At 40.2% G+C, this 20,873-nt stretch overlaps 1 protein-coding gene across 1 annotated transcript in view; it reads left to right on the top strand.

The window, feature by feature from the left end:
- The window catches only part of LOC113134010 (contactin-associated protein-like 4), a 65,899-nt gene extending 53,119 nt beyond the window's left edge, over window positions 1-12,780 (top strand). The window contains exons 18-24 of the mRNA XM_026313175.1: window positions 1,521-1,760; window positions 3,158-3,382; window positions 5,100-5,233; window positions 7,376-7,463; window positions 10,300-10,518; window positions 11,775-11,846; window positions 12,584-12,780. Of these exons, the coding sequence (XP_026168960.1) occupies window positions 1,521-1,760; window positions 3,158-3,382; window positions 5,100-5,233; window positions 7,376-7,463; window positions 10,300-10,518; window positions 11,775-11,846; window positions 12,584-12,780 (1,175 nt within the window). The remainder of the gene's footprint in view (window positions 1-1,520; window positions 1,761-3,157; window positions 3,383-5,099; window positions 5,234-7,375; window positions 7,464-10,299; window positions 10,519-11,774; window positions 11,847-12,583) is intronic.
- Window positions 12,781-20,873: the final 8,093 nt, after the last annotated feature.

Here is a 20,873-nt window from a genome sequence, read left to right as displayed (position 1 = left end):
GCTATAGCGATATGATTATGTAGAGCTTATTATGAACCATAATGCTGCCTTCATCAGATTCATAAGGAAGAGAATCTAAATTGTTATTTCAAACTACTTAGTTTAATTATGAAGCAGTGTTGTCTTCTAGTAATTCCTAAGACATAACTTCATAAATAGCATATTTATGAGCATTAACAGATTTATAAGGCAGTGAATTATGTTGTTCCATTTAATAACCCGTGTCATTGCTGTGGATTGGATTGCTTCTCCACTTACTTTATTGCCTTATATATGTAGGTGTGAAATATCCACATCCAGCAATTTCAAGTGAAGATTTTTATTTTTTTTTTTTTGCATTTATTGCGAGCAGCATTTCACATTACTTGTTATATTACCCGGTTTGGAAAGATAAGCAGTGGTTTACTTGGCACTGCATCACCGTTAGCTTGTGTGTTTTCTGTATCATATGAATGGTGCCATAAACACAGTATTTCCATTTGGTTTTCATGAAATATTTGGTCATAAATCTAAGTATTGGCCAAATTTAATTTGTGTGTTTATCACATAACATCCTGCCTTCAAGTTGACTCTGAGTTTCAGAGTCTGTTACTGTCACATATGCGGCTGAGGCTCTTTCTGTTCCAGAGGTTTCTTCTACCAATTCCACAGTGCTCTGTTAATTTTCTCTATCTCCTCTGTGCTTTCTGAGCCTTCACATCAAGCTTCTTTGTACATTGCCTTTGGTGATTGCTTTGATCTCCATTTCACTAATTGTTTTTCCATCCACTCTGCTGTGGTCTCCAGGACAGTGTGCACTCATGGTATGATCTTGTGTTGAGAGACTGTAATAGTCTTGTTAGAGTCTAGATTGTACATGAGGTTAAAATTCTCACTGATCTTGAAGGCATCCTTCCTCCTTTGGTCAGAGGTGGAGTTTATCTGCATTTGGATTCTTTGATCTTTGCTTTCATCTTCTTGACACAAATCCTTCATTATGCTCTTTATAAATGATTTGACTGTCAGGAGACTGTTGTCCGTGGTTGAGCTGAAAGTTGTGCACTGGTTTCAGATGTTATCAAACGTTAAACACCTGTAATTGTGCAGGAAAAGAGGGAAAGTGCACCTACGAGTTGGGCAGAAGGTGCATATTAACCATACACATTATAATTAGGCAACCTCTAATGGCCATATTGATTCTGACAGGACCAACACTCACCAAACTCAAACCATGAATGAAACACCAGGCTGCTGAAGAGGTGAAGTAGGGCCCTGCTAACCTACATCTGTGATCCCAATAGCAACTGATGATGGCTACTGAATGACATGCTATTGCCTGAACATATGGTTGAGACGTTCATTACTCAGACTTAGCTATAGTCTGTATGGCAGTGCTAGCTTTGATGCCTTGACTCTGATTGCTCGTCATATTAGTGACAAGGAATGTTAAATGTTAAAATGAAGCATTGTACACCTCTGCGCAGAAATATGGAACATAAAAAAGAGAATAAACATGCCAAGCAATGTTGATGTGTTTACAGGAGGCACAGCATCCAGGCAGAAAGGCTTTCGGGGCTGCATTCGCTCTCTGCAGCTGAACGGGGTCACCCTGGACCTGGAGGAGAGGGCGAAGATCACCCCTGGGGTTCAACCCGGCTGCCCGGGTCACTGCAGCAGCTACGGATCGCTCTGCCAGAACCAGGGCCGCTGTGTGGAGAGAGCCAATGGCTTCCACTGTGACTGTGGCCTGTCAGCATACACTGGAGTCTTCTGCCATACAGGTGCGCACATACAGGACACTAAGCATATATCTAGTAAAGTAACCCAAAGTAAGCGACTGGAAGAGCTGAAGTTCTCAATCTTTCTGAAACTGAAGCCGATAAAATGGATTTGTCTTTAGCTCCGACATTAACGCTGCCACTTGCCTTGACCCCTCTCTGGAGACCAGTACACAGTGTCACATTATGCATCTATCGCCTCCTGTCTGGTTTTACTGTTAGCTCACATATCTTACCAGACAGGTTAAAGCTACTTTGACGCTACACGTTGGCTTGCTGTTCCTATAGGAGGGGAATAATAGAGTCAAAGCAATAACTGCCCTTTACCATTTAGCTCAACCATGAACATCTGTGTCTCCATAAAATGAGTCGATTTAGAGCATATGGGCAGTTATTTCTATAGCACTTTAACAGGATACATTTTCATAATGTTCTTTTCAAACTCAAAGGATGGAAAAGCAAATAAAATAAACATCAGCTAAGAATTAGAGGCAGGCATCTTTATTCAGAGCGTCCATGTGTGGGTGTTTCTCTTCTGCTGTTTAAAGGTTAGGAATCACTCCAGTGAACATTTTACTGCACTTAACACTCATCAAGAAGTACTTACGTACCATGTGACCTCAAAGGTTTTCATGCAAGTAGTGTCTGATTAGTTGCTATTTAAATTATTTGTTTGATGTTAAATTCATTGCACTAACAGTGCGTCATCACGTTGAACTTTATATCTAAGTTCAACAGCTGAAGCGATTTCAACAGTTTTAAGAGGACTCTCATTGCCCTCTTCCCACCAGCTCTTCTACCTCCTGCACCCTTGCACCTACAGAAAGGAAATTTGATTTGCTCTATTTATGAAACACTGTGTGGATATAACTGTTCTTAATGTTGTCAAGAAACTGAGCTGAACTCGTTAGCACTGTTTTCTAAAATCACTGTCATCTTCTTTTATTCTTGTACTTACCTAGCAGTTTAATTGTGTTGTGAGTCACAGCATTTTCTTCCTCATACACTCAGTTATGTTTCTGAAACTAATTACTGGGGTTATGAATGATGTATTGAGGCGACCTCTCCCACAGCCTATTCAGTCTCCTGCCAGCTTTTCCCCAAAACTGTGAAAACTTTAAATGCATTGCCCCCTCCCCCCAAGACTACCCCCCACTCCTACTCAGACCCAAAGCACTGTTATATTATTATATAAATGATATCGTTATAACTCAGGGAATGTAAGTTAATGCTGCAGTAGGAGAAAATGAGGCCATTTATATATAGATATATATATGTATATATATGATGCACGTTTCTGAAGAACCTTTTATATTTATATATTGTATAATTCTTTTTTTCCATTTCGGCTGTTCCCAGATATCAACATCTACTGAGCTTTACTGTGTCTCTTCCTCCAGAGGTGTCAGCCAGCTTCAGGTCGGGGACGTCCGTCAGCTACACCTTCAAAGAGCCATATGAGTTAATGAGGAACAGCAGCGCCCTGCCCTCCTCCATCTACTCTGACATGACCCTGAGAGGAGAGAACGTCTCCCTGAGCTTCAGGACGAACCAGAGTCCGGCTCTGCTGCTCTACGTCAGCTCTTACTACAGAGAGTACCTGGCCCTGCTCATCAACAAGCATGGTGAGGAGGACGCAGTCAAGGCTTTTATTCTGAAGGAGGTGCTTTCTTCTAATGGGTGGCCAAGGTGGAGTTTGTGTATCTGTCTTTTAAATTTTTATATCCCTACTTCTTTTTCCATGCACATTTTATTTATTTAAATGCTTTTTAAAGCAAGATTCCACACAAGATTAACTGTGTCTCTCTTTAGGGAAAAACCTCTGAAACACCTCTCCTCCTGCTTACCTCCCTCTCTCATTTCTTTTTGTCATTCTTTTCTTTTCTCTCCTCCAAGCCATCCAGTTTTGAGGTTGAATGTGTTATATTATTTATGAAAAGCTTCTTATAATCCTCTCTGCCTGTTTGCCTACTGCTGCCTCACAGTCTCTTTTTACCCTCTGAACACATCCCTGGATCTTGGCTTTCTAGTTAATTACATCTTTTTACTTCTTTGCCTTTTCCTTTTTTAGTTTCTCTCTCTTTTCTTTCTTTTGTGTATATTTTCATTTTTTTTCCTTTTCCTCTGTGAACCTTTTCCAAACACACTTTCCTCCCAGCCTCTTTTCTAAACTCTCCTTCTATATTCCTCTCATCATCTTTCCTGTCATCTTCTCCTGATACCGACCTCTCCACCTGGTCTCTCCACTCCTCCCTCCTCATCCTCTGCTCTGCAGCTGTACCTGATCTATCAGGATCTGTCAGATCTTTCCTCTCTCTAAGATTCACCCCATCAGCCTCTGCTGCCTTTCAATCCGTCCAGCTGGGCCGCCTATTCTGTTTTGTCTCAGTTTGAAAAGTACTCAGTGGTGTCATCACTGAGACCTGATGACTGATGCTGAGGATGTAAAGATTTAGTGGGCTGCTAATGCTGGGAGGTCAGCATGTGCTGAATAAAACAGTGGAAACAGTGTTTTAGAAACTTTTGAGTCCAATAATTATGTTGTGACTTTGGCTTTTAAAAGTAGTAGGAGGCACTTTGACTTTAAACTTCCATTTTCAGCATCCAGGAGTCTAATAAAACCAGCACTTTGCTGCTTGATTAGCTGGAAATGGATTTTTTTCTGGTGTTAATGACATGAGAAAGCTGATGGACAGCAGAGCATTAAGGTTTCGTGCTGACTGTGGCGTCGTCAGGTAAATGCTCTTAAACTAAAGTGTCCAATTAAATCCCTGAGAGCTTTCTCTTGTTTGGCTTTTTTGCTCACTGCTAGAGGTGAACCTCCTCAGCCCAAACAGAAATCCCTGATCAGTCAGTTAATACCTGTTTTCAAGAATACATGCATGATTTATCAAAACAACAGCTTACTGGATGAGCTCCTACACCAAGTAATTAGTCCTTCTTGGTCAATACACATTTGTAATAAACGAAAACAGTGAATCATGAACAATCATGTTCATGGGTTTAATAACTGTGATTAAAATATGATAAATATCTGAAGGACAATATGCACATGTGATTTTCTCTCCATGTTTTTACACTGGGCTTTCATTAAATCAACTTTTAATATTCCAAATATTACTAAAATTAATCAGATTTGGAGTTTTGTTATTGACAGGGGATTAACTTCTAATCCTTTTAATATGGAAAGGTTTATGAATAGGTTTTTTTTTCAGATATTCATCATTCAGATTCATCACAGGCAAAAAAAAAAAAAACATAAGTAATGATAAGAGATGAATACCTGCATGTTTTCTAGCAGGAGAAAAGTTTAAACTGGAAAAAACTTTGTTGTGTGTGAAGATAAGCTGGAAGTGAGATACAAGCTGGACAGCAGCAGAGAAGCTGAAGTGTTGAGGAGCAGAGGGAGGAGCCTGGCAAATGGACAGCTGCACACTGTTACCATCAGGAGAGTGGCAGACTCTGTTTCTGTGCAGGTAACACACACACACACACACGCACACACACACACACACACACACACGGTTCAAAGGTATCAGTGACACCAGGTACCTGTTGCTACATACTGCGTAACATAATTTGGGAAATTGGACTGAAAAGTACGGCTATATATAAATGACAAAAGATTTCAGTACAAATCTAATTCTGTGGACTGTTCAAATTAACGTGTGTAATGTGCAGCCTGTCAGTACCTGCAAAATAAGGTTTTATTGTTAGTTCTTGATTGTAAGGTTTGTCTAAATGCACTGTATAAATCTCCTCTTGTACAGTTCTCCTGTACAGAATTCAAACTGTCTATACAACAGTTTATATGTTCAGAAAACATCATATATTATGCATTTATTTTTTGGACTCCATGCTAATACTCTCTACACACATCATGATGATCAGTACCTGACATCCACCAAATTCCAGTTTTCTGCCCAAAGGCCTTTGTAATCAGACTAATATTAATAACACAGCTGCTGTCACATAATACAGGAACTGATCTCCCAGAAACACCTGATAGATCACATGCATGGGTTTATTTCATACTCTTTACTCATTAAAATTATGTGTGGCGTGCCTTCTCTGCAGATCTGTTATTCTCAGTATTAATAAACCCCCAGTTATGACAGCTGGGCACCAGGGACAAACTACACATCAGAAGAGCTCCAGATGAAATATGAAGCATCATAATCATTTCTGTATCTACTTAGTCTCTTCTCTTGTTAACAGCAGCTTCAAATTATGAGGCAAATATCGTCTAACCAGGACCCAGCAGCCCGCATGTCTAAATAATTATCAGCAGAGTGAAATAAATAACAAGGTGACCTCGTCTTGCATGGATGCAGCCTTCTGATTCACTGTGTTGTAAAATATGACTTGCATCTCATCTTGGTGTCCATCACTTTGAATTATTATATTGTTAGCAACTTACTGCAGAGTCTCCACGCTGCTCTCACAAGTGGACATTGTCATACCCTGAACAGATGTCCTGTTGAAAAATGACTCGCAGAAACTTAAATCACTCTGGGCTATCCTGCATCATCTGTTTTCATACTGATACTAGAGAGGCCAGAGTCCAGTGTTTTCCACCTGAGGGTTGTTTCTTCATCTCACAACATACTCCAGGTTATAATATCTAGAATCCTATTGTGAAATAAATCATATCAATATAAAAGTCAAACAAAACCCTATCTAGAGTTTATCTTCCAGTATGAGTAGGGGCCGTGCCTGTAACCTCTTTCCATATTTCTTAATAATACTATTTAACTGCAACATCTGCAGTTTTTCATAGGTGTGCGAGTTTTAGTGATGTGGAGATGAGCTCTTAAAATGGATGAATGTTTTACATGGGTAAGTGAGTTAAGAGTTTTTTGTAAATTAACATTCAACCCACTTTCAATCCTATTGAAAACTAACTTGACTGAAAAGCAGAGTGTGTACCCCTTCTGGTTGACTTTCATCCAGCTACACCCAGTATCCAAAACTATGGTAGGTCATGCATTTAACAAATTCTTTGCAGTAGTGGTGGTTTAACCCTCCTCACGGTTTCCATCTCAAAGGGGGTTTCAAGTATTTGCGTTTACTACCATTGGTCACATATATCACACTTACAATAAGGTAATAAAAGTCTACTATTATGATCCCAGTGCTATTTCAACCGCAGTTTCAGGTCAAGTGAGACCTCCTTGACGTAAACAGTATTTGAAACTTACTTGCAATGTGAAATGGGATTAAAAAGAAAAAAAAATATTAAGCTAAGTATCTCTTCCAGCTTTGGTGTTAAATATGCTTTAAATGCTGACTTTCAGTTTTGGCTCTGACTGGCTTTCATCTCCACAGCCACATGGTGAGACTTTCTCTGTAGAAATCCCTCATTAAAATAATATCCAGTGGAGAATTTCACCCCCACTGGCTGAGTGTTTTTACTGGAAGTATGGACTCACTCCGACATAAAGGGGGAGTCGAAAGCTGGTTTAAAAATTCAACTAGATATCCACACTTTTAGACTTCTACAGTGGGAGAATAATGCTTTGCACAGAACCTTTTGAAGTTACTCTTTTTTATTTGTCTGGTGAAGCACAAAAAAGTTTTTACCACAGTTAATAAGAGAAATGTGTTGGTTGTTTCAGATCGGCGAGAATGCCAGAGAAGACTTCAACCTGACGTCCGATGGAGAATTCAACGCCATCAAGTCGTTGGTGTTGGGCAAAGTACATAGTAAGTGAGGAGGCAGTAAAAGCAGAGACCAGGCTTTTTTACTTAGAGTGCTCATTTAGACATTTTAACAGCTCCAAGACGTTTGGACTCATACAACACTGTGTGCCTGTGTGTGTGCTTTCTTCTGAAAATCTACAGAAATAAATGTAGCCAAAGGTGAAATGTTGAAAAGGAAATCACTTTATCACAGTGGTAAGTAGTGCTGAGCTGACTTATAAACAGAAAACTACTTCAGCGGATAGTTAAGTTGGCTGCAGCCACATAATTTATTCTTGTTAGAACTGTCAAGAACATGCATGTTTATTGCAGGAAGCACATCTTTTGAGTAAAGTCTTTCAGATCGTGTTGATAGCCAGTTATGAGATCAGTGTTGGAATGTGCAGTTCTGGTCCTCAAGGGCCACTGCCATGCTTGTTCTCCATCTATCCCTGCCCGACCCTTTGCTGTTTACCTGGATCAGGTGTGTTCAGCCAGTCAGACACTGGAAGATACTATAGAGTGAATTTCCTCTAAATGAACCATCATGGTGGTTATTAGTGATACTTTCCAGCCCTAATTGAAAAACTCATTTTGTTTTCCAAAGTGAAGAATCTGCATGTTGAAATGTTGCGTCATTATCTTTTTTCCAAATGACGTCAATTGTCTTAATTAACTGTCGCTTCCGTGTCTTCATTATCACCTCTGCAGATGTGAAAATGAGAAAGCCTTTTAAATAGATGCTTTTTTTGCAAAGCCACCAACACAGGGTGTTTTAGTGCACTGCTTCACCCATTTAGCGCTGAATTTCTGGGCAGGGACCTGTAACAGAATCAGAGTGTGACAGTAATTGGTGCTGTCATGACTTATTCATATTCCCTCTGAGCAGCCCCTTCAGAGACAGACAGAGATATAAGCTGTTAATAACATGAGGGGCTGAAAGGCCACAGGCTGCAGTCACTGCTCTCTGATAAGACTGTCAGTTTAAAGGAAACACACTATCGCTATTAGTAAAACTTGACTCAGCTCTTTAGACCAGCTTTCTTCAGAGGTGTCCTTCACTTATTCCAAATAAGAAAATTAATTTTGCATAGCTAAAGCTTGCCCAAGTGTGTGTGCTGTTTTTATGTAGTACTGCACATTATGTATTTTTTAATATATAATGTAACATTCCAGTAGTTTTGCAGTACTGACTTCAAACTTTTACATTTTTTCTTACTTTACTAAATTCAGCTGATGTTTCAGTTCACTGAGGCTTTTGAGAGTTAAAAAATCATCAGTATCTTCATACCAAGTACACAGATTGGTGATTTTTGGTTACCCATATCTGGCAGAGCATAGGTTTTACACGCTATTTAAGGAAAATTAATTTAATTATACAACTGAGTAAATCTATATTTTATGTCAGCCATGGACACTGCACAACTAATAAACATTCTCCAAGATGCTTTATCTTTTATACTGCAACACTCCAGTGAGTCAAGCAGCTCAGAGGGTTTCAACAGTCATGTCCGCATGTGACCGGTCCTCCCCTCTGTCAAACCAGAGTCAGATCAGGATCCGAAAAGCAGCAGAGAAAGTGGGTTTTCTGTTGTTTCCTCCCAAGCCTGTCATCCATCAGCCTAACTAATGGAGCCAGGAGGAGTACAGTGAGACAGACAGATGGAGAGAGGTGATGGAGTGAAGAGAGGATCAGCTGAGAGGCTCTTACAGGCTGCAGTAATGTTTCCTGCTGCTCTCTCCGACATGCAGATGTGTCCTAGTAAAACCACAGTCACCTCTCAGTCACCTGAACAGACACTGATGCAGCTGGTCCCAGCGGTAATGTCGGCTTTCACAGCTGCTGTTTACGCTGCTGCCAAGGAGTGGAGGTGAATGATGAAGGGATTTAACTTAATAAACTGAACAGACAGAGGACAGGAGTACCTGTATGGCTTGTGGAGTGATAGATGAAATTGACAGTATGTTGTAATAAGGCATTGTTTTGGGTTGGTTGAGGGATGAACATGATGGCTGCTGATGCAATGTGAGTCTGTGCCATGTCGCTGCAGAGTGAAAAAATACATCTGCAACAGATAAGAGTGTTCAACCCAGCAGGAGTTAATGACAGACATTTTTAATTAATTAGTTCAAGTCAGTGTACTATAACAAACGCTCCCACAATGAGATAAATATCAGGGGAATTTGCAGCTTGGTCAGTGAACCTGTCAGTGTATACTCTCACTATGTGCTGAGTTAGAGTGAGGAAGATGGTAGGTTATCACTTAGAAAGATTGGACTGTTCCCTACAGGATCCCTGAAGGATTATCCTGCAGGATAACAGAAGACCCTTCAGTACATTAATAAGTGAAACATTTAGTCAAATAACCTTTAATATGTCTGATTAGGGTTACAGACATTTACACTGGGTTTGGTTTGGCTATTGGCTTTAGGGATCTGGTTTAGATCTTCCTGGCATGGGTCCTGGTGGGTTAGAGTTAGTAGAATCATTTTGTTTGGGGTTAGATGGATCATCTCTTTGTATGGTTAGGAACAGGTTGGGTTAGATATTGGTCTTGAAATGGCTCCAGGGTCAGAGTTCAGCAAGGAATGGAAGTAGGAGATATGATTATACGTTCAGGGTTAGGGTTATGGTTAAAGGTTGGTGTGAGGGTTATGGCTTAGGGTTGCAATACCTGGTTCCTGGTTGCAATTTGCCATCTTGTCTGCTGCAAGGTCCCTCTCATATTTTTGGCATTACAACCATGGCTTTGGTCCAGTCTGATACATATTCACATCTGGATGGATCACTAGGATCTTTTCTCCAGATATTCATGTTCCCCAGAGGTTAATTCCTACTGACTGACTTTCCTGTCTCCAGATTCAGATGAGATGGATCCAGACCTGGCCAGGTTGGCGTCTCTTGGTTTTACCGGTTGTCTGTCAGTGGTTCACTTTAACTCCATCAGCCCTCTGAAAGCTGCCCTGCTCCACCCAGACACCAGCCCTGTTATCATCACTGGACCTTTAGTCCAGTCCAGCTGTGGATCCTCTGCTTCAGCTAATCCCTACTCAGCTGAAAACACACATCATCTGTCAGGTAAGAGCAGCAGTCGGGTCTGTTAATAAAACCATCACTGTGTCAGCAGTGTCGTGCATAAAATTAAGTTTCTCTTCGCAGTTTTGTCAAACAACAACAAAGAGCAAATACCAAAAATGAGCTCCATTTTTTGTTTTAAATATTTATTTGTAGCATTGAGACTCGTAATATCTGTGCTTCCACATGATTGAATTTTAGAAGATATGAAATAAAATAAATACAATTTTCTACAGACAGGGAAAGGAAGATTTACCAACATATTGTGGTTTTATATTGTTTTGCTTTTGCTGACAGCAACAAAAATGTCAGTACTGTCAACTCTGTTCTTTAAGTAGCACAAAAGAAAATGTAGTCAGTGCAGCTGACAGTGACAGTGGAGCGCTGTTGTATTTTGTATTGGGCTTAACTTGTCAAGGCTGAAGCCTTTATTATGGAGCATGACACGCTCCACTGCTCAGACTATTCAGACCTGACATGTTTTTACTGTGTTGTTGTTCAGTTTGCCCACTATGGGTGAACAAAGTTCCTTTCTGTCCGAGCTGGTCCGAGGCTGCAGTACTATCGCTGTTGATGTCACAAGAAGCTCAATACACTATGACGCCAGAAACAAGAATGTGAATGTGAATGGCAACTAACAAACCAGCTGCTTTTGACCAACTCTCTTCAATAATCACTGTTTAAAGGTTAAAATCAGGGAGGACTCTATGTTTCTGTGTGTCTTTGAGCTTATTCTGAGTCTCATGCACCTCCTGTTGCCTTTCAGTGTGTCTGTGTAAACTGAAAGCTGCTTTTCCTGCTCATCATGGGCTCATTAATCACATGCAATATGCTCCTTGTTTTGGGTAATAACAGTGTGATCAACGATTTCATTCATTTGGACCACAGGGGGAGGAGGAGTTTCCTTTGGGATTTCTTTCCTCAGGCCTCATGCTCATCCAGTATTTGATGCGTTTATAGACTCGTTTAGAGAGTTGTTGTATTTCCCCGTCTGCTCTGAATGATGATGATCTGATCCTGCCTCTGTCTTTCTTTTCTTCTACACTGTTACCCAATTTGGATTTTTTTTTTTCTTTTGCTTTTTCATTTTTTTCTCTCATTTTTGATTTATTCTTCATGTTTTCTACATAACTTCGGTTTTTCCTTCACTCTTCTCAACACCTTCTCTCCTGGTGGTTGGTTTTACTCTTTTTGCTCTTCTATATTCCTCCTTTCCATTTTCCCACTGCCAATCTGCTCATTTTCTTTCTCTGCTGTAGACCAGTCTGGTTCAGTGGGTTCAGGTCAACCTTTAGTCAATGCCATCAGGACTGACTCGGCTCTCATTGGAGGTACTGGACTGTTTCACCATCTTTCATTGTACTGGTAAAAGAACCTGTTTCACCCTGTACTGGTATAAAACCAGCATATTGGTTTTTAACACCTTTTTGGCAACAGAGACAAGTGAACCATTCTGTTTTCTTTACACTTTGTTCATCAATAAATAAAAAATGCTTAAATATATTTTAAACAAAGTTTAAAAAAGTCGACTTTAAAGGTCACACATCACCATTACTCAGGTGCAGCATCCATTTAAAACTCATTTAAAACTTTGCTGCTCTGCCAGCACAGATTGATTCAAAGTGAAGACTGAAAAGGTTCAATCTATAATTGTGCAGATAGAAAAAGGGTGAGACCCACAGAAAAGTCATTTAAGACTGTCCATTTAACTGCACTGTCTCGGTGCACAAAGGCCAGCTCACCTAATTAAACCTACGCAGGAATGACCTGCTGATGAGAAAACTTTTGTGCTGTTATTTTAAAAAGCATAGTATTAAATTGATTTCAGAAGTATTTCAGAATTCCAGCTAAATGGAACATATTCCTAAATGTGCTCAACAGTAAAACCTGATTTATTCAAATGATTTGAAATAGTGTTGACAGTACTTGAAAATTAGATTGGAAAGACTTGATGGGAGTTGATAAAACAGGCCTGTAATTTTCTCGGTGTTGAAGTATCAGAATTCATGTGCTTTGAAATTTGACAGTTATCAGATATATCAGTCTCCCTAACTCCTCTGCCTTGCAGGTGTCATAGCAGTGGTGATCTTTGTGATTGTGACTGGCCTGGCAGTTACTGCCAGATTCCTGTACCGGAGAAAAGAAACATATCGAAACCAGGATGTGAAGGAAGTCAAACAGGAGGACAGCCCAGATTTCCCTTTCAACAACCAGACTGACTCCCAGAACGTCTCCAGTGAAAACCCAAAGGAGTATTTCATCTAACTGGAGGCCTCTATGACCTGATGAACTGCTGATTGTTGGAGCTGAGGGTGCAGACAGGGTTTTCTTCCACGCCTCAGGACACTGCACTCAGAGCCACTCGGACACGTTGTTGGAGGCTTGTGGCACTACAGCGTGTGGAAGGCAAAACATTAACTATTCACAGTGTTGTCTTTCTGTTGCTTTATTGTAAATTGTGAATACACTGATACAAACAGGCAACAGTGTTGGACTTTAAGGTGTCGGTATCCTCGTTTCTGCTGTAAATATTCTCAAATGTAAGAGTTGAATTATTGTGTTTGTTACAATCTCTGGCTAACATCACTTTGTCAGGTTGAAATGTTGAAATAATGGCGCTGTGGGAGTGTCTGTGGTGGTAGGGTTTCTCCTGGAGAGAACTGAGTTCATGGAGGGACAGAAGTGGAAGAGTCTGCTTTACATGGATTTCCCCTGGAAGTTCAATCTTCAGGATTTGGTTATGATCATATGATTTAAATCATATTTTACAAGATCGCACCAGGGATACTTCACAATACGTTCAACTTCATCCCCTCTCCTTCACATCAAGGTCTGTAATACTTAGAGTGAAGGTTTTCTTTCACCAAATTGCAAATACATGAAAATCATTGTGCATTTATTAGGCTAAAAAAACAACCAACTCAACATCATATTCTTATAGCAGACTGACAATGGACAGCAGAACCAGGGATCTGGTCTGTTTTTTCTTCCTTGCGAAAACCTTATGGCTCACATTACCCATAATGCAAGTCAACCAGTTCATGTGAAAATTGGCGTGTGTTAAGCTAGTATTGGACTAATGTTGCCTAAAGCAGAGATGAGGAGCAGCTGCAGCTGTCTGGTAAACTCACTTCTTTCTGAACCCCAAACTTCAGCCCAACCAACACTCACTCAAGTTAAGTCCATCCATCATCTAGACCCCCTTATTCCTAACCAGGGTCGCAGGGATCTGCTGGAGCCTATCCCAGCTCTCTTTGGGTGAAAGGCAGGGGTTCACCCTGGACAGGTTTCAAGTGAATTCACTTCAGATAATTCAGATTTCACACAAAAGGCGTTATATATGTTTTACACATTTCTTTACAGATGATGTGTAAAATTGATGCAGCACCAGAATCGATGTTTCAGGTTGAATCCAGAGCAGAAACCATGGATTCCACAACTAACAAGTAAAATTACTATGTGAAAGGTAGCTGCAAAATGTAAATACAATTGTTCGACTTAAGGACTTCAGTGAGAATCTTCCCAGACATTAACCTTTGTAGCTTCAGATGTCTGAGCAGATCTGTGTGGTAGTGGTTAATTAACTGAAGTCCTTTTTGGTTTTAGGTGGAAACATTTCACCACTAATCCAAGTGGCTTCGTCAGTCCAAGGGAAAGATGGTAGGAAACTCAAATTTATCTTTCAGGTTGGTTCCATTTGCCATGATTCAGCTTCTAGATACAAAGGTTGATCTAAAACATATGAACGCAGCTTCTCTTATGTTCTGTAGCCTGAAAAATGCTTTTTGAAACTTTTCATGAAAAAAAGTCAAGCTGTGCAGAGTGCAGTTTCTTCACGTCGAATGGTTCAAACAACTCTAAAAACTTAGTTCTAGTAAAACTAGGTTCCCTGTCAGTAGTTCGAATTCATTTCTAAGATTTTTAGACACATTTTTATGTGGATGTGTGCAGCGGTGAAGGTTTGAGATGTGTAAAATCAGTGTTGTGGTGGACTGACGCAGGGAGCGAGTTATTTTTTCCTCCTCCTTTCTTTTCTAAACACAGAAACAAAGAATAGTGAAGAAACCAGATCACATCCATGAATCTTAATCACTTCTACGCTTGTATCACACGTTTATGTCCCTCAAAAGCCTTTACGTTGAATTCACTCTGCTTTTTCTTTCTATTCTACCTGAAAGCGTTCTCCTCCCTGCTGTATGCTGCCTGACGGGAGCCGTCCTCTCCCAGCTCTCTAAGCATCTCTGAACACTAAAGCTTTTAACAGCGACAGCAGCACAGACTCTGTAACACTGTGGCTGTCTGTCACCTCGTTCACTGCCCGCAGAGACAGTTAATGTATTTTTGAAATGCTAATCTGCTTCAGCCTGACAGGTGGATTGTGACTCAATAGAAAGCAGAGAGATGATCAGAGCGAGATGGAGAGATATTCCGAGAGAGTGTGAAGCAGACACAGATGCAGTCGAAACACATTCTTATACCAACACTGAAAATGAAGCCAGTCCCTCTGTGTTAATACAGCTCATGTGTAAAGAAGCACTGCTGATAGAGGGAAGCTGAGAAGCAGATGTTTGTCAGACAAACACACACACACACACACACACACACGCACCAATATCCATCTGCAAGACCAAAGCAAGGATGGGATCCTAAAAGGACAAGTACATCTTTAAAATTCATCCTTTTGTTCATGTTTTATTTCTCATCCCACAACAAAGTGAGTAGCTGATGAAGACTCTTCTCAGCTGTGCCTGTGTTGTCTTTTTTAACAAGCCCTATCGCTCCTGCAGCAGCCGCTCGCTCTCGACACACTGAGCAGCAGCATGTAACCTTGTCTATATTTGTGCTATATAAAAGAGGTGCATGGTAACAAACTCAGGATGCCAGTATCTGCTGGTTGATCCACCCCTTCATCCACACTCAAATATCTTTCCAACAGATATGTCAAATCATGATCTTTCACTTCTGAACAAGACAAAGAAAAGATGTTACTACCTTAACTGGTCTAATCACACCAAGAAACTAGAATGAGAAGAAAACAGACCTTTACACTGGAAAATGACAATTTTAACGGGTGCATACAGTATTTGGCCTCACGGTGATTTGGTTTGTTTCCCAGCTAGATTTCTAGTTAAGCTGAAGAATTATCAGTGTGACTATGATAATGTAATGGTTCATGGTATTGGTGAATAACAGTGATATCAGTGAGTCTGAGTGACATGCCATAAAAAATAATATCCAGAAGATTTTAACTATATTCTGGTTGTTTGGTTATAGACAAAATCCTGTTTGATGAAAATAAAAAAAAACATTGTTTTTTTCATTTCGTATGGTTTTCTGTAGCCTTTATTCTGTGGATGAGCCATCAGTTTAGCACCAATCATAACACCTCCACTGCCTGTTAACATGCATTTTCATGCAGAGAAGAGAAATATGTAAAGCTGCAAAGCATTCATGATCAGAGGATGACGGGGATCTGTCTGACTTCTCTGCCTGCTTTAAAACCCGAGGACTCAAACTGAAGCAGCTGAAGGAAACTCAAACAATCTAAGGATCAATGAATCTACCTCAAACTGTGGTGTAAGAGGATCAATAACCGTAAGTTAACCTGCAACCCAAAAGTTGCGGGTTCGAGTCTCAGGACCGCCCGGAATCGTCGGTGCGGCGGAGTGAATAGCCAGCGCTCTGTCCACCTTCAACACGACTGAGGTGAGACCCTTGAGCAAGGCACCGGACCCCCAGTTGCTCCCCGGGCACCGCAGCGATGGCTGCCCACTGACCGAAGGAGTCAGAGATTTGGACCTTGTGGTTAGGGAATGAGCTGCTGATACGCAGCCACCAACACAGATTGTAAATCTGTGCTAAAAAGACAAAGCCAGTGAGACACTAGTTGTAATTAAAGTACTATAAAGCACAATAAGCAGAATTTCCACCCTGTCCTCAGTGTATACTGCAAAGAACTCTGTTCAGCAGTATGCTCAGTACGTTACATACATTTCCATCAAAAAAGCACAAGCAAATAGGGGCATTGAAATTACTTTTGCCATGATGTTCTTTACTAACTCAAGGGTGTTTACTTAGCTGTCATCACGATTTTTCACGTCACATGAAAAACTTAAGTTGCTTTTATTTAGCGGTTTTATCAGAATGGTCAATAAGATAATGGATGGACAGAAGAAAAGTGGATTATAAGTAATTCAGGAAAGCTTGTAGAAACTTGTCCCATGTCCTGCCGTGAAAACTAAGACTCATAATTGCAGTGAAAGAAAACAACATCCATTAGACGATTTCTTCTGTTAGGGACACTCCAACTCCAGTCTGGGAGTGAAACAAACAGCTGTGGTGGTGATGAAGCACAACAAAGAAAATCTGATTCCTGCAGAGATCCAGGATTCTCTCTCTCCATCCAGACCAGATCAGCAGCCCCCCTTCTGCTTTCCAGGTGATGCAGATATTTAACAGGATGAGGTTGATCATGTCAACATCATGTCTTCTGACTCCTGCTGACCGACACCCACTCACTCATGTCTGTGCATCCACAGGTTTCATTTATAAGGCTTAGCATGTAAAAATCAGGGTTTAATTAAAAGATTAGGATCTTGTGTTATTTTATTCACTGAGGTGAAAGAGCAAAGCTGAACGAATTATATGAAGAATAGCTCAACACAGTAAGTCTGCAGTGATTTTAAATGGCCAGCATTTTCACTGTTGCTGGCAAACAATATGCTGTATCGCATATTTCCTCTTAAAAGTAATTTAAAGATTAAGATCAGCATTTTTTAATGTGGTTGAAAAGCAATGAACAGAATAAATGATTATTTTCAGACTAGAGTTTATGAAATCAGCATGCCTGCAATTTTATTTCACAGTTTATCCACAGCAACTTCTCCTTATTGTGTAAATGTGCTTGTGTGTGTTTTCCAGGATTCCTTTGAGGATATTACAGCAGCGCCACACTTGTAAAAGATCTCACATGTTGACTTCAGTGAAATAAAATGTTTGGCTCTGGCTCTGAGTGGCTCACAAATCCAGAATCAGCTTCCTGTTTTTCAGGCTATTTTCTCTGCAGCTATTACCAGAACTGCTGATTACTGTTTCAGGGTAATTGCTATGGTTACACATTCTCATAATATCAGAAGTTATTATTTCTGACATTCAGGTGGGGACTAATGGTCCACTCAAGTGTAATAATTTATTGTTAAATCCAAACTGGACTGAAGCTTCATAAATAAACCGAAATGATTAAAACAAGATTAAAATGTAGGAGTAGAGGAGAATCATGTGTTGTTCTGTACTCTGTAATTAAACTGCATTACCTCACTGACTCTAAGCACCCACACCCACAGTGTCTACTCACTGCAGCTTTTCAGAAGGTCAAAGTCACAAGATTCCTGTGCTGCTGTTTTTAAAATCATCAACCAGCAAATCAACATCACCACCTCCTGTCATCTGTCCAGCATTAGGCAGCGGATATACACTGTATGTACAAATACCAGGGACACTTGCTCTTTCCACGACATGCACGGATGAGATGAATCTGCCATTTCCTCATATTGATTTTCCTTATCCCATCTAAAACTAATGACAGGATAAGATTTAAACAGTCGAGCTGGAATTTTAGCCTGTGAGATTATTTCTTGCAGATATTAAGTGGCAAAGCACCAAAGTTAAAGTCTTATTTTGAAAGGTCAGTTTAGATCAGTGATGCGATAAAACATTTTAAATGTTCTTGTGCGGCTGTCCTCTCCTCCACCTTCACTTTGTGTGTAGCTGCACAGCTTCATGAAAGCTTCACTCACTACAGGGACATACTCAAACATTACATGGTGAAGGCTGCAGAATGTAATTGAAAGTTCCAGGAAAACTTTCTAAATGAACCTTGGGGTAAGATTATTCCCCCAGAGACCTTAGAACCATCAACTCGCTGGGTTTGGACTGGCTTCCTGTGTGATTGTGGTTGGCAGCAGACGAGATGAGATGAGGACACTACTGGATGAAGGAGGATCTTGTCTTATTAAACAGTTGAGTTTCAGCTTAAAGCCCTTGATGGTTTGTTATGCCGCTCTGCAGGAGGGAGAGAAGAAGGCTCTTGGTAGTTATCCAGCCCACCTACAGTTAATAATCTGAGCGGCTGTGAGAAGGTTTCTGACTGTGGAGTCTGAATTCAATCAGATGGCAGTGTTTGTCCCCCTAATTATCAGCCCACCTACAGCATTAGGAGAGAACACAGTCAGTCCACTGTCTCTCCTTTTTCATTTCTCTTATCTAACAAATGATCTAACACGCCTTTCATTTCATTCATGTGTGGTCTTTTTAATGCAAAACATCTGTTGAATGTGGGACCCGCTTCAAATGAACAGCTCATTAAAATCTATTACCATTTAAGAAAGTGAAGTCTATATGAGGAAGAGCACACACCAGAGTTAATGAGAAAGTACAGTCATTTTACAGGACTTGTACCATTGCAATTTGATATTTTCACTATTATATAATGATAAAATAGGGACAACCTTCACGAGTCACACATTATCATATGATGTTTTGTCTTTTATGTGATAATGTGTGTAAGTTCTGTTCAAAATCTGACATTTTTAGCTGTTGTTGGTAATGACGATGTTGTCTTGTGTTTGTCTACTCTGATCACAGCTCAGTCTGTCAGAGACCTGCACTCTGCTGGTTTTGGCTTTATATCCAGTCCGATTTTCACCAGTCTCCTTCCTGTCAACATTACAATTTTAACTTCCAGCCTCCTCAGTTAAACCAGTGAAGCCTAAATAGTTTCTCTTACCAAATGTTTAACACTGATGCAGTAATTACAACAAGCTCCTATGTCAGAGCAAGACCCTGTTGTCTGGCACCCAGAAATGACCTGATATTCCAATGTCCTTGTAAAAGTCCTTGTCATGACATTGATTAAAAGAGGGTTCATCAGTTTTCATCAAGCTTCTGATAAATAACTGAAATGTGAGAGGGCAGTTAACAGTTTCTGTCCCTCCTGTGGTTCTTAGTGAATTTATTTTATTTTATCATGGAACAGCTCAAGCCAATTGAGAATTTTTATCAGATTGCTGTACAGTCTCACAGCTTTGCTTTAAGAGCACCTTGACTCCTACCAGCTTCCCTTTTTAATAAGAGATAACGCTGGTCTAATCTCTAATGGAAAAATAACAGTTCCCTGAGAAACAGAGCTAATCTGTGACCGTGAAATAGCAGCAGTGGAGGACAAATTTTTAAACATGGCTGTCTGCAGGGGACATGTACTTTTAAAGGATTATCCCCACACTCATCACCTCCTCTTGCTCTAAAACATTTCCAGTGTCTCCTCTGTCTGTATCCACACAGGAGTCAGTGTTTGTCCTGATGCATATCAGTTACTGTATCACAGATGAGCCACCTTACAGGCTTGTTATCCAATAATAAATTGATTTTTCAAAACCATTTTTTCAGTTTCACCTCTACATAGTCTTATCAGAGCAGACCTTCGACATACTGTTGCTACATCCACACAACCTCGACTTTCGAACCCCCTAAGGTAATGAGCTTAAAGACATCAAACATTTGGAGTTGTTTCCCTGTGGATTAATTCTTCAGTTTTATGCACAGGGGACTTAAAATGTCCATGTTTACTTATGGTTAACATAAAAACAGCTGAAGGGTTCTTTTCTTTGGATCAGCATCCTTCAGAGCCTGCATCGGGTTGTATGTTAAAACAAGGAAAAGTTCTGACATCCAAAGTGGTCATAAGTCTGGGTGAGTTGATTTTAAATCCTGTCTCCCCTCTCTGTCGTCAGTGCTGTTGTGTTTTAATGAAGCACAGATGACGATATTTCTGCTAATAAAATTAAAGACGTGGTTGTGACAACAGCTGTGTGACATCAGACTGGAAATGAGTTTTCACAAAGATGTTTTATTTCTAGCAAACTGTACGCAGTGTTTACTATTTTAGTAACTTATAGAGTTGTGCTCTGTGTTTAATGGGTCTTTGACTAGATACAGTACATGAAACCCAATGTAACAGATTATGATTATTGAGCTGCTGCTGTATATTTGCACATCCACAAACAGGCTGAAAGATTTTGCAGCACCCTTAGTAAAAAAGTGACATCTTGAATTGCTACAACTGGACATTCTTTTGTTTTTTTAATGGGATTTGTTGATAAAGCTAACAACATTAACCACCTCTGTGTCAGTGCTTACTGGTGGAAGGTACACCAGTGAGAACAATCTGTGACTTTATAGGGATGAAACTCATCTAAGACTTCTGTTTTCAATTATACACTTTAAGCTTATTTCTCTGCAGACTTTCTCCACACTGTCGTCTTCAGGCCATCACTTACTAAAGTGTCATTTAGCCCGCTGCT

This window comes from Mastacembelus armatus, chromosome 17, assembly GCF_900324485.2.
Source record: "Mastacembelus armatus chromosome 17, fMasArm1.2, whole genome shotgun sequence".
Classification (NCBI taxonomy): domain Eukaryota; kingdom Metazoa; phylum Chordata; class Actinopteri; order Synbranchiformes; family Mastacembelidae; genus Mastacembelus; species Mastacembelus armatus.
Note: the sequence above shows the minus strand (reverse complement) of the source record. Positions and strands in the feature narration are given on the sequence as shown.